The 11,938-nt window shown below is 55.6% G+C and overlaps 2 protein-coding genes across 2 annotated transcripts; both read left to right on the forward strand.

Moving 5' to 3' along the window:
• The first annotated feature begins 5,756 nt into the window (after positions 1 to 5,756).
• Positions 5,757 to 8,071, forward strand: CXCL13 (C-X-C motif chemokine ligand 13). Its single transcript, XM_038135345.1, has 4 exons — positions 5,757 to 6,094; positions 6,422 to 6,551; positions 7,066 to 7,149; positions 7,608 to 8,071. Exons 1-4 carry the CDS (start codon positions 6,028 to 6,030, stop codon positions 7,618 to 7,620), a joined length of 294 nt encoding a protein of 97 aa, XP_037991273.1. The 5' UTR covers positions 5,757 to 6,027; the 3' UTR covers positions 7,621 to 8,071.
• Positions 8,072 to 8,700: 629 nt separating this feature from the next.
• On the forward strand, positions 8,701 to 11,678 carry LOC119700345 (C-X-C motif chemokine 6-like). The gene is made up of 7 exons (XM_038135344.1): positions 8,701 to 9,039; positions 9,198 to 9,327; positions 9,481 to 9,564; positions 9,649 to 10,280; positions 10,745 to 10,880; positions 11,145 to 11,228; positions 11,342 to 11,678. Exons 1-4 carry the CDS (start codon positions 8,976 to 8,978, stop codon positions 9,671 to 9,673), a joined length of 303 nt encoding a protein of 100 aa, XP_037991272.1. The 5' UTR covers positions 8,701 to 8,975; the 3' UTR covers positions 9,674 to 10,280; positions 10,745 to 10,880; positions 11,145 to 11,228; positions 11,342 to 11,678.
• Positions 11,679 to 11,938: the final 260 nt, after the last annotated feature.

Genomic DNA, 11,938 nt, shown 5'->3' on the forward strand with positions numbered 1-11,938 from the left:
ATCACAGCCTCAAGAGATAGAAGCAGGCAGCCTGCGCTCTGCTTCTCCGACTGCTCCCAGTGGGACGCCCCAGCCGTTGTGTTTCTGGACTTGTGTGGCACTTAGCAGCTTCCAGCTGTTCCCAGGTGTGCAGCTGGACAGTGTCAGGCTCCTGTCTCAGCTTAGCACTGCTTAACCTCCAGCTTTCCGGCCGGGAATAGGGCCAGGGCACACAGGCTGGAGAGGCGCAGCACATCAGCCTGCGTCCTCGTGCCTCTGGCAAAACTCTAGGCACGCTAACAACTTGTCTCTGGCCTTGGGAAAGCGGGAGTGATGTGGATTTCATCCAGGCCCCCAGCCATGCAGGAGGAAGCAGGCAGCTCTCCGTGCTCCTCAGCTCTGAGGGTGATCCGTGCAGCAATCTTCCTCAAGGTCCCTTTACGTTGCTGCAGGGTCTGTGGGGTCTAACCTGCATTTCTGGATTTCCAGCATGCCTCCGTGCCTCTCCCCACCCAAAAACCTCCCCCAAACTCTGCTTTGCTGCAGAACATCAAGACAAGCCAGTTCTGCTACTGCTGCTGCCTGGGAATCGAGCAAAGAGCACCAACCTGTGTGTTTTGGGAGAGGAGGAAGCCCTTCTTTGATTTCAGCTCTTGCCTTGTCTGTCCTTCCCCTGTCTAAGTTCTGGTGGTTCAGAAATGCTTCTGAAAGCTGCCTTGCAGGGAAACCTCTGAGATGAGAGCAGGCACGTGTAGCACCTGCAAGGATGTTCGTTCCTTTTTTTCTGTCCAGTCAGTTGGCTTGGATTGTGATCTGGGCGCTTGGGCACATCCAGTTTTCCCTTGCTCGGCTGCTCTCCCTGACAGTGGTGTCTGCTGCTCCCTAGTGGTCCCAGCCCTGAGCCTGCGTGCGCTGCAAAACGAGAACCTAGGTGGTGCTTTTATCTATCTATCTGGACATATGTACGTATGTTTTAAATTTATTTTTACACAGCATCCTCCTGCCACAGCAAGTCTAAACCTTGTACCTCCACAGTGCCAGCATTTAGGCTGCCCACGTTCCCCCAGCCCTAACCTGCAGGCAGGAGGAAAGTCCCTCGTTTTGTTGTGCTTAGGTTATGTTGGGAAACATCTTTCCAAGTGCCTTCCTTGTAGTCCACACGGCCAGAGCTGGCGGGTGAAGTGCTCACTCCTGGCTGCCCCAAACACCACGGGAATGTGGGGCATGGAAGGGAGGGGACATACCCAAACAGCTTCAGGAACGTTCTGTATCTAACCCAAGGCTTTGCCCCGGGACAGATCTGAGTCTTGAGGCCTTGCTGGTTTTCAGGGTGTGTGTGGTAAGTGACAGGCGAGATAAAAGCTGAGCAAAGATCAAAGCGGGTTTCATGGGTTTTATGGCTTCGTGCTTCTTGGTTTCACTTTCATGTGTCTCCCGGAGCCTTTCTTCTCTCCCTTTCATCTCCCTCCTCGTTTCCACCTGGCAGGGCGGAGCTTGGTCACCTCCCAGCCTGGGACACGACTTGTGTGCTCGAGCCACCTTTCTTTCAGCCCCCAAATCTGGGCAAAGCCGCATGTTTTAGCCCAAGGCAACCCCCTTCAGTATCGATTCTTCCAGCTGCTGAGATTTACATCCTTTGCAGAAGTTGGGCTGCAGTTTCTCTGTCTCTTCTGGCAGCATCTCTGAGTGTGAGTGCTGATTCAGGGGTGCTGGTTCCAAGAGAAAAGTTGACAAGGGGCTTTCCAAAGGGAGGGCTGCCCATTTCATTGGTATCGCAGCTTCCCTCTCAGTGAAGACCTGGATTTCCCCTCCTTGCCGTGTGCACTTCTACTTGCTGCTGGAGAACAGTAGCTCTTGGCTTGTTTGGGTTTTTTACTAATAGGAAAATATCTACTCCTATGGTAGCTTGTGGATGAAATGTGGGGAAAACATCTTCCCCAAGGGAAAAAAAGTGGAGAGGCACTTGGCAAGAAGACAAGGGGCCTCCAAACATTAAGTGGACGTGAATAAAAACAGCAACCCTGGGTGTAAGCCCAGGATGCATGGTCGAGTTTAGGTCCATTCCTGGTGTGTTTTTACCCTTGTGTGTGGTTGAGGAGAAGCACTGTTTTCTGTGGATGGCCTGCTGTCTCTTGACTTAACCCGTAGAAAATGGGTCGAGGCCATGCTAAGCTCTACCAGCAATAACAGTTGTGGGTTATTCTGCGAGTAATGTAGAGACAGCTAAATTATGGGCTCAACTAAAATGGGAACCACAAATAATTGGAAAAATATAAAATGCTTAACTGGACTCTAACCAAACTTGTAGCTGCATTTATCACGATGTCAAACTTCAAGGAGAAGGGGAGGAGACTTTGCCGTAACACTCCTGGAGAGCTTGGAGAGCCAGGGCTGTTGCCAAGCGTTTGCCTGAATGTGATGCCCAAACAGGAATAACTCAGCTCCAGCAATGGCAGGCTTTGCGTTCAGCAGAAACTTCCCAGCTGGAGAAGCACGGGCTGGATGTAGCTGGAGGAGTTTTGGTTCTGTGAATAGAACCTGGAGTGCTTCTTCGCTGGCCCCAGAAGGAAGCGCCCAAAGCCGGAGACCTTCCTCCATCCACCGGGGATGTGTGGAACGCCACAGGGCAGCAGGGCCGAGTCACCGGGCACAGCTCACTTAGAACACCCCCAGCTGCTGTTCCTTGGCCCCCTCCTGGCCCGGGATGAAGGTTTCCCTCCTCATCCCCTCGCTCCACGGCCAGGGTTGAGCCCTCGCTGTCCCACGGCGCCCCGATGCAAATGGCCAACGGCGCCCGCGGGCTCGGCGGCACCTGCGGCGTCTAGACCGGTTCCTGTGCCCGCATGCAAATGTGTGGGGAGCCAGCCGGGCCACACGGCCCCGGTGGCACTTTCTGGGAAAGTCCTCGGCTGCCATTCCTGCCTGACGTCCTCCGTGCCAGGCAGAAGTGGCGCTGACGAATAACGGCGCCGCTCTGCTCGGCGGTGGGTTCGTCTCGGAGTGACTCGGACAGGAAACGAGTGGAGAGCTCTGGAGCAGCACGGGGGTGCTGGGGTGTTCCCCATGGTGCTTTTCTAGCAGCAAGGACAGGCTGGCACAGAAGTCTGGGGGTTTTCTCCTGCTCTTGCTCGGTGCCATTTGCATCTCTTGGGTGGCCAGGACTTCCCAGAAACTGTCCCCGCCATGGGGCCGTGCATCCCTGTTTTTGTATTGCTGTCCCTTCAGCAGAAAGCTGCTCCCCAGAGGTCCCCAAGATGGACTGGGGGGGCAGGAATGTTGCATTTAAGTTTCTTATAAGTCTTGTGCAGTTTCTCTTGTTCTTGCTCCCAGCCTTGCTCCATCTTCCTTATCCCATCCCTTTCGAAGCTCCCTCTTACCATATTCCCTTCTTTAGCCCTCAGCACACCAAATACTCGTGAAGATGCCAGAGCAGGTTTCTCACCTGCTTGCAGAGGTGTCCTGACACCACTCTGCCGTCTCCAAAAATGGGCCAAGCCCACCATTTTGTCCCCTCGCGTCAGCAGCAAGTCGTGCGTCTTCGCTTGAAGGCAGCAAGTAAGAGTGAGCTCGATGTGTTGTTCACCCGACCTAATTTTGGACTGATTTCGTTAGGTTTTGGCTAATTCTGGTGCTCTCACGTTGACACTGAAATATGTGTGGGTTTCAGGTTTCTCAGGTTTTGGCAGGAAGCATCTTTATCTTTGAAGCAGGTGAGGGACCACAAACCACAGTGGTGAAGATTCACTGCAGTTGGGGTTTTTGGGGGATAATTTAAAAAAAAAAAATAAATCACAGGTTGGTTTTTTTTTTTCCTCTCCTGCAAGGAGCCCTGAGTGAGTTGTGGGCAAAGGAGGGGTAAGCTGAAAAATCACTTTCTCGCAAGTGATTCTCTTTGAGAGGTTTGTTTGCTGCAGATGTTTGTGATGCAGCCTGTTGTGGATCCTCCCTGAAGGGCTGGAGAGCCACATCTCCTCGGCACTGACATCAGGGTTGGGTTTCTGCCCGTCCTGCTAAACGTGGAAAAGGTTTTCCATGTGGCCTTGAGGTGCTGCTTGCACCACTGTTTTTTGGAGGTCTCTGACTTAGGTACCACAGGGAGGATTAAAAAGTATTACAAGTGTAAAAAATATTACAAAAATCCAATAAGAATTAGATTTAAAAAATGACTAAAATCAAAGTCTTGCCTGCACGGGGGCAGCTGCTGCAGAAAACAGAGAAGCTGTGAGGGTGCTTTGGATTTGTTTCAGTGGATGCTGGCCTGGGTCACGTCGCACATCCCTACACGAGGGCCACTCTTCTGAATTCCTGGCATCCAGGAAGCAGTCAGCTTAAATGCAGTCGCAGCTCACATCCTCACCCTGCTTCTCCCTTTACAAAATTACCACGTGTTGTGCAGAAATATCTGCCACCGCCACGACTGTGGCGTTTCCTTCTGAGAAACCAGCCCAGACTTCATCAGTTACACCTTTGTCATCCAGCACAGCCCCCTGCCTGCTGCCCAGCCCATTCAAAATCTCAAAACCCTCTCAAAATCCATCCAGCTGATGCTTCTGTAGCTCCTGCTTCTTTCCAGAGGCGGACACCTGCCCTGTGGCCACAAATCAGGGGCAGGATCTGGCTCATCTTGGTCCATCTGTTGCGTGTGTCCAGGGGTAACTTTTCTTCTTGTACCCAATTCATTAAGCACTGCCAGGGATGCTGCTGGGTTCCCCCAGTCCTGGAAGAGCAGCAGCCGAATGCTCCAGCTCCATCTTTTCTGGGGAAAGTTGCTTTCACTTCTCTTGTTTTTTCGCAGTTCTAAAAGGCAGGATTGTTTTGTAGCCAGGATCTTCAGAAAGTTTTTCAGATGTCTTTTTTGCTTCCGTAGCAGTTTGCATGGGTGACCAGTCGTCTCTCAGATAAATTGCTGCCTTTCCCACCATTTTTTTCCAAGAGATTCCTGCCACAACCCAGCAAAACCAGTCCTTGGTTGTGTTCCTTCTAATAAGTCTCTGCAAGGAAATTGAGAGCTCTGCAAGGGTTAAACAAAACCCAGTCTTAAGGCCATCTCCTCTTCCACTGCCGTGACAGCAAGGCGCCCATTCTTTCTGTAGGATTTTGGAAATAGCTTGTGGAAATTGTCCCTGGCCTCTCTGTGACCCTGGTGTACGGGGAGTTAAACTCCCCAATCACCTCTTGGATGAGCGCTTGACAAGATTTTTGGACCTATCTCAGAGGAAAAACCCAAGATTTTCAAAGAGAGATGCGTAGCTTGAGTGGAAGACTTTTTTTTTTTTTAATATTTACTATTTTGGTAGCAGCTATATAAAATGCTGATGTGATTTGAAAGCTCCAAATTACAACATTATCACACAACCACATCTCTTTTCTTCTGCCCTCTTCCTTCCTCCTCGCCTCGCCGCATATCCCCTTCCCCTTTTGCTTCCCGACTGGTGACTTGACTGAATTTATTTAGGGCAAAGCCCCCATCCCACCAACACCCGAGGGCACGGGGTGCTCCTGTGGCCATCCTGGGCGAGTTACTCGCCCGGCCAAGCGTGAAATTGGAAAGATTTGAGTGCGAGCATGAAGCGGCGAGATCACGATTGTTTTTCCTTGGCACGGCGTGAGGCGTTCTCGCTGATGAGAGAGGCAGCAAAAATAGCGTGGGGAAAATATAGCCCCAAGAAAGAAATATGTAAATGTCTGAGTGTGCTAAAATCCCCCCTGCTTAGTCAGGGGCTTGGGCTCTGCTTTCATTCTGGGCTTTTTTTTGTGGCTGAGGGGTAAATGCTCAAGGGAATGAAGGGTGATGTGGGGGAGATGTGTGGGGAATCCAAACGTTGCGCTCCATCCCAATGGCTGGTTTTAGTTAAAACTATTGATCGCTGAGCTTCTGGGCTGTCTCTGGGCAGCATCTGAGAAATGACATCACCTCTGTGTGTCTCTGCTGGCCGGCTGTGACTGCTGAAGTGTGAATTCTGTGCTGGAGTCGGAGCGTGACCCGCCCCGATAAATAGGGCTGTTTGTGCTCCCGCAGAGGTCTGCGGGGCTGAGCCTTCCCTGAGGATGGGAGCCCCCCTGCTCCCGTGGCTGCTGCTGCTGCTGCTGCTCGGGTCCCACTCTGCCCACGCAGGTGAGCTCCGGGTGCCTTTGCTGGCATCGTCCTGCGCCCAGAGCCGCTGGGGAGCTTGGCATCCTCCTGGTGGAGCCTGGTGGGTGAGGCCTTGCCTTGTTGTTTGCCAGGGGAAAAGCACGACCGTCCTTTGCAGGGCTCTGGTTCAGCTTTTGGGAACCGTGTGGGAGCAGGGAACTGAGGTAGAGGTGCAGGTGGCAGCTTCTCACCGCGGTCCCTGCAGTGAAAACACGGGAAGGGAACTTCCTTAGGCTCCTGGAGCTGCACCGTTTGACTCCCTGTCGGCACTGTCTGTGCCTGTAAGCTGCCACCTTCTCTCTCTCTCAGCCATCCTGGAGGTGAACGGGAACCTGAGCTGTAGGTGTGCCAAGACAACCTCGGAATACATCAGTCCCAAGAAATACGAGAGCATTGAGATCAGGCCCCTGGGCAGCAGCTGCAGGCGCACGGAGATCATGTAAGTGCCGCGGGCTCTGCTGCTGCCAGCGTCCCACCCCTCCGCCGCCTCGCTGGAATCCAAACCTTTCCAAAAGCGCCACCTTGCTTGCTTGCTGAGAAACATCAGGGGCAGAAATGCACGTCCCCAGGGCCTAAAGGAATCTCTCCAGCGGGGCAAAGCGTGGTTTCCTCGAGCTGGAGCAGAGGTGTTTGCAGCCTGGAGGAAGCACTTCCTCAGACACTGAGGCAGCGTGAGCCGTAACACATTTTCCCAGGTTTTTCTAGCTGCTTGGTGTTGATACATTTGTACATCTCCAGAAAAAAATTGTCTTTGAGGAGCGTTCTGGGCTCCAAGTCTCTGCTCCACCTAGGAATGTGTTGCATCTTGCTTGTTCCCAGCCATGCTGTGGCTCCCTCTGCCTCTGGCAGCTTTCTACTGAGCCAAATCTGACTCTTCCCCATCAGCTCTGGCTGCTTGAATCCCCTACCTTTAGAGGGGACGGGAATGCTCAGGAGCTCTCCTTGCGTTTCAGCATTAAATTAAGGACCTCGGGGAAGGTGTGTGTGAATCCCGAAGCCCCCTGGGTGAAGAAGCTGCTGAAGCGCATTGCCAGCACGTAAGTTGTCAGATAGAAACTCCTTTGGCTCAGGTGTCCCTGGACAGCATCCCAGCTCATCCATGGTTCTGGGAAGCTCTCGTGGGCCCAGGAGCTCTCGGAGGGCTGCTGCTCTCCAAAGAACCCACTTCCAAAGCCATGAGGGGCTGCGCTTTGCTGTGCAAAGCAGTGTTCGGCCCAGCACGACCCATCTGTGAGTCATGCTCCCCCTGGCTTACCAACTTCCAAAACAGTTTGGGGGGAAAAACACGAGGGGAGCGCTGGCAGGTGCAGTAGTGTGTTGATGCTGGCAAAGCTGCCCTTCTGTGCTGTGCCTGTGCTGGGTTTGTGGCCATCCCGGCGAGCGATGCCCGCCCCGGGCAAACAGCAGCGACTTCCCTCGGCCGGGGCAGGAGCTTCCTCTCCCAGACCCGATTTTCTCTGTGTTCACACGTTTCTCCTCCTTCTGCTTTTCACAGGAAGAAAAAATAGGTTTCCTGCTAAGGAAGTTGGTGCCCAGAGCCCCGAGGCAGGTTGGCAGATGATGCCCAGGTGCGCGGACCTGGCTGCTCCTCACTTTGCCCTGTCTTCCTTCCCGAAAGCCCCGCGTCCGGCTCTGGTGGCAGTGGCTGTGGGGAGGGTGCCTCGCTGCTGGCCCCAGCCCCGTGGCAGGTTCGTGGGGGGGTTCTCCCATGCTCTTGGTCCCCGGATCAGCGTGAATATGAATCCTTCGTTTATTTAGTTGCCTGTGGTCTGCGAAACTGTTCCCTGTCAGAGGCTGCTCCTGCTTCTTTAGGAATGAATTTGTGACTTGTTCCATGCGAAGTGCTCGGCAACACAGTGTGTGGCTGAGGGTTGTGTGGCATAGCGTGGCGTGTCCTGTTCTGGAAGCTCAAGTCCAATAAAATTCAGGATTTTTCTTTCTGCTGTATTTTCCCTGGATCTCCTAGCTTTGAAGCTGTGTATGACTTAGAATCATAGGACAGCTTGGGTTACAAGTGGCCTCAAAGCCCATCCAGTCCCACCTCCTGCCGTGGACAGGGACATCTTCCACTATCACAGGTTGTTTCAGGTCCTGTCCAGCCTGGTGTTGGACACCTCCAGGGATCCAGGGGCAGCCACAGCTTGTCTGGGCACCCTGTGCCAGGGCCTCACCACCCTCAGAGGGAAGAATTCTCCCCCCAGTATCCCATCTAACCCTGCCCTTTGGCGTTATGAAGCCATTCCCTTTTGTCAGGGGTCCTTCCCATCATAACCTGTTATCTCCCCTGCTGGTGATTGGAGGGCACGATTTTGGTGGTGGGGTGATGGGACAATCCAGCCAAAGTGCTCCACATCCAAGTGATGGAGCTGGGATTTAGAGGTGGTTGTAAGGCTTTAAAAACCAGTCCAGGCCAATAAGGAAAAATGTCAGGAATGGGCGTGAGGTCACTTGGCAGAGTTTTGGGGTAAAAAAAAAAAGAAAAGCGAATGTCACCAGGGCGCTGCTGAGCTGTGCCTTGCCGGGGGGCAAGGTGGCTGTAGGAGAAATGAGTAGTACCTGATCATGCAGGACAGAAAAGCACCCCAGAAAACCTCCAGGCTGGTGGGGCTGTGTGTGCTAAGAAGGAAGTTGGAGGAAACGACCAAGAAAGGAAGGGGAAAGCAGGGCCGGTTTCGGGAAGCCGGGCCCCCTGCCAAGCCCCAAGCCGCGTTTTATCGGCAGCCTTGCAAACTCAGCGAGCGCCGTCAGCAGCGACAGGGGTCGGGCAAAACCACCGCGACCCCGGGGCCTCCCGTGCCGCCGGACTTCTCCTATTTCCCGGCTCAAATAGAGGGATGCTGCGGGGCCCGGGGCTGGGGCCGGCATGGCTGTGCGGGCAGCCCTGCTGCTGGCGGTGCTGCTGCTGTCCCACCGCCCTGGGGACACGGGTGAGCCTCCCCTGCCCCCGCGGGTGGCCCTGGGGGCTGTGGGGGCTGTGGGGCTTTCCGGGTTCGGGGTGGCCGATGCCGGTGGGACGCGGCAGGAGATGCATCGCCCGGGGAGGGTTTTGGGGTGATGCGTGAGCCGTGGCCGTGTGCCCCTCCAGCAATCCTGGAAGCCAACGGCAACCTGAGCTGCCGCTGCCTCAAGAGCACCCGAGCCTTCATCCCGCCGGAGAGGTACAGCAGCGTCGAGGTGTGGCCCGTGGGCAGCAGCTGCCGGCGCCCCGAGGTGGTGTAAGTGCTCCCGGGGCTGCGAGCCCTCTGCCCCGCCCGTCCTCCCTGACCTGCTGCGGTTTCGTGCTCGTTTTCCTTGTGGGAAGGATGGGAGGCTCGGCTGTCTGCCGCAGGAGGGGAAGTGTCGTGTCTGAAAGGCCGTGTGTTTTCTAGGATTAAGCTGAAGAGCCTGAAGAGGGTCTGCGTGGATCCTGACACCCCTTGGGTGAAGAAACTCTTGCAGGACCTCCCTGATCTGTAAGCTCCCCTTTCCCCCTGAGCACCGGGGGCATCCCGTGGGAACTTGTCTTGACACATCGCTCCCCCTTCTGCTTTTGCCAGGAGGAAGAGGAAGGCTCCCCGCTGAGGAAGCTGCCACCAGAGGCACGGCCAGATGTGCTGGGCCCAAAACTGCCTCCCTTCCCCGTGCTGCTGTTGCCTTACCCCAATCCAGAGGGGAGCACGCTACCGCCTGAGCCCCTTTTAATGCCTTTAAACCCTTAAAAATGCCCATCCCTGCTTCCGGCCTCTCCTATCCCATAGCCCTGCGCTGGGTGTCCCTTTTGGGCGCCTAATAAAGGCCTAATAAAGGTGGCAGCCCTCTGTCACTGTCCCTTGGCTCCCTTCGTATGGCGTGCCAGGTTCTTGGGGTGGGAGGCATTTAGCTTTTGGCCGAAGCCACGGCAGGTTTGAGGAGGCGGCCGCGGCGTTTTCCGCTTTTTGTGGCGGGGAGGCAGCGCGGGCCACGTGTAGCGGGGGGAAGCGACGGCAGGGAAGTTGAGGCGGAGGGCTGCCCCTTTGTCCTGCTCCTTCCCAGCCCCAGGGGGGGTTGTGAAATCCCCCCTGGGGCCAGGGGCTGGCTATAAAGCGGTGCTGCTGCAGCTCGGGGGGGGCTGTGAGGATGCGGCTGCTGCCGGCCCTGGTGCTGGCCCTGCTCCTGCTCCTGCTCCTGAGCGGCTCCGTGCCGGTGGGCGGTGAGTGCCTTCGGGTGTCTGTCTGTCCGTGGCCCCTCCGAAGGCCTGGACAGGGGCGTTGGGTGTCCCGGTCGGGCTGAGCGTGGGTTTTATCTACCGAGCTTTCAGTTTTGGCTCTTGCATATCTTTGAGCTTGTCTTTTAAACCTGTGGCTGAGCTGGAGGGGGGTACTGGGGGCGGTTTGCCTTGTGGGTTTAAGCTGCTTCTTTTTCAGACCCCCCACAAAACTCAGGTTCTTGGTGAGTGGGCAATGGGTTTATTTCATGAAATGCTGGCTAAGTTTTCCAACCCTGCAGCTAAACCCCTTCCATATACAGGAAAAGAAGCTTTGAGGCTGTGCTGGGAGGGATTAGCCCTGCTGCAAACGCGGTGAACAGCAGCCCGTGGGTGTCAGGGATGGGATGGGATAGTGGGGAGGGGGCTAGTGTCCCCATGTGCCTGGTGTGGGCTGCCCTGGGGCACAGGTCTGTCGCTGGAGAGCCTGCTGACCAACATGAGGTGCAAGTGCATCAAATCCACCGCCCACGCCATCAACCTGGGGCTGATCCTCACCATCCATGTTACCCCGCCGGGCATTCACTGCAGGAGGAAGGAGGTCATGTAAGTGCAAGGCCTGGGAACCAATCCCTGCCAATTGCTCCTTTGGGTACTGCTGCAGAAGTACGTGGAGGGGGACAAGCCCATAAATGTTGGGGTGACTCTTGGTCCCAATTTCAAGGGGGTCCCTTCCTGCATGGGTCAGGGTCATCAGGTCAAGGCCCCAAAATGTTCATGCTGAGGAGGCAGGGGGGTTTTCTCTGTGGGTTAGAAAAGCTTTTTTGGGGAAGGGACATGCATGGGCTGAGGGGCCTCGTGGCCTTGCAGCCTCACCCTCAAGAGGAACAGGCAGGTGTGCGTGACCCCCGAGGCGCCCTGGATCCAGCTGCTCATCCACAAGCTGATGCAGAGGTACGTGATGCTCAGAGGCTGGAAAACACCCGGCATCCCTGACACCTTGGCAGGACCATCCCTTCCCTCTGACCCGCCCGGTTTCCTTTCTTTCCCCCCCGCACAATCTGCAGGAACGGCACCAAAAAAGCGCTGCCGCGGCCGCGGCGGGAAGCACCGTGCCGCCGGACCCCTTGGAGACTCCCCGCCCTGTCCCTCCCACCGGTCAGATCCCAGGAATCCACGGTTATCAATCCCTCGTGGGACAGCAATGGCACGACTCCCCTGCCCTGAGACACGCTGGGTTGAGTGGCACAAGGCTGGCCCTTCCTCTGCTCCCGGGGTTTTGGCGGGGCAGGAGCTTTCCCTGCTTTCCCCTCAGGCACCCGCTGCTTCCTTCCCTTTTGGGTTCCCGCACACAGCCACAGCGCATCCCAGTGGCACCAATAAAAGGATGAAGTGCTCCCCCCAGCCCGGCTCTGGCAGCTCTTTCTGCCTGGATTTGTGTCAAAATTGGGGTTTTTGGGGTGGGGAGTTAGCCTGGACTGTGGCACCGTGAAGCCTTTGGCTGCTTTGCCGAGGACGCGTCTTCTGCTCCAGGATTTGGTGCCTTTTCCTGGCAGCTCCTGGCAGGAGCAGGTGATGGCAGGAGTTGGATAGAGTCTGCTGCTGGCTCCTGGCTGTGGAGACACAGAAGTGGGAAATGTCCCAGTGACTGGCCTAGGCTTTCT

This window comes from Motacilla alba, chromosome 4, assembly GCF_015832195.1.
Source record: "Motacilla alba alba isolate MOTALB_02 chromosome 4, Motacilla_alba_V1.0_pri, whole genome shotgun sequence".
Classification (NCBI taxonomy): domain Eukaryota; kingdom Metazoa; phylum Chordata; class Aves; order Passeriformes; family Motacillidae; genus Motacilla; species Motacilla alba.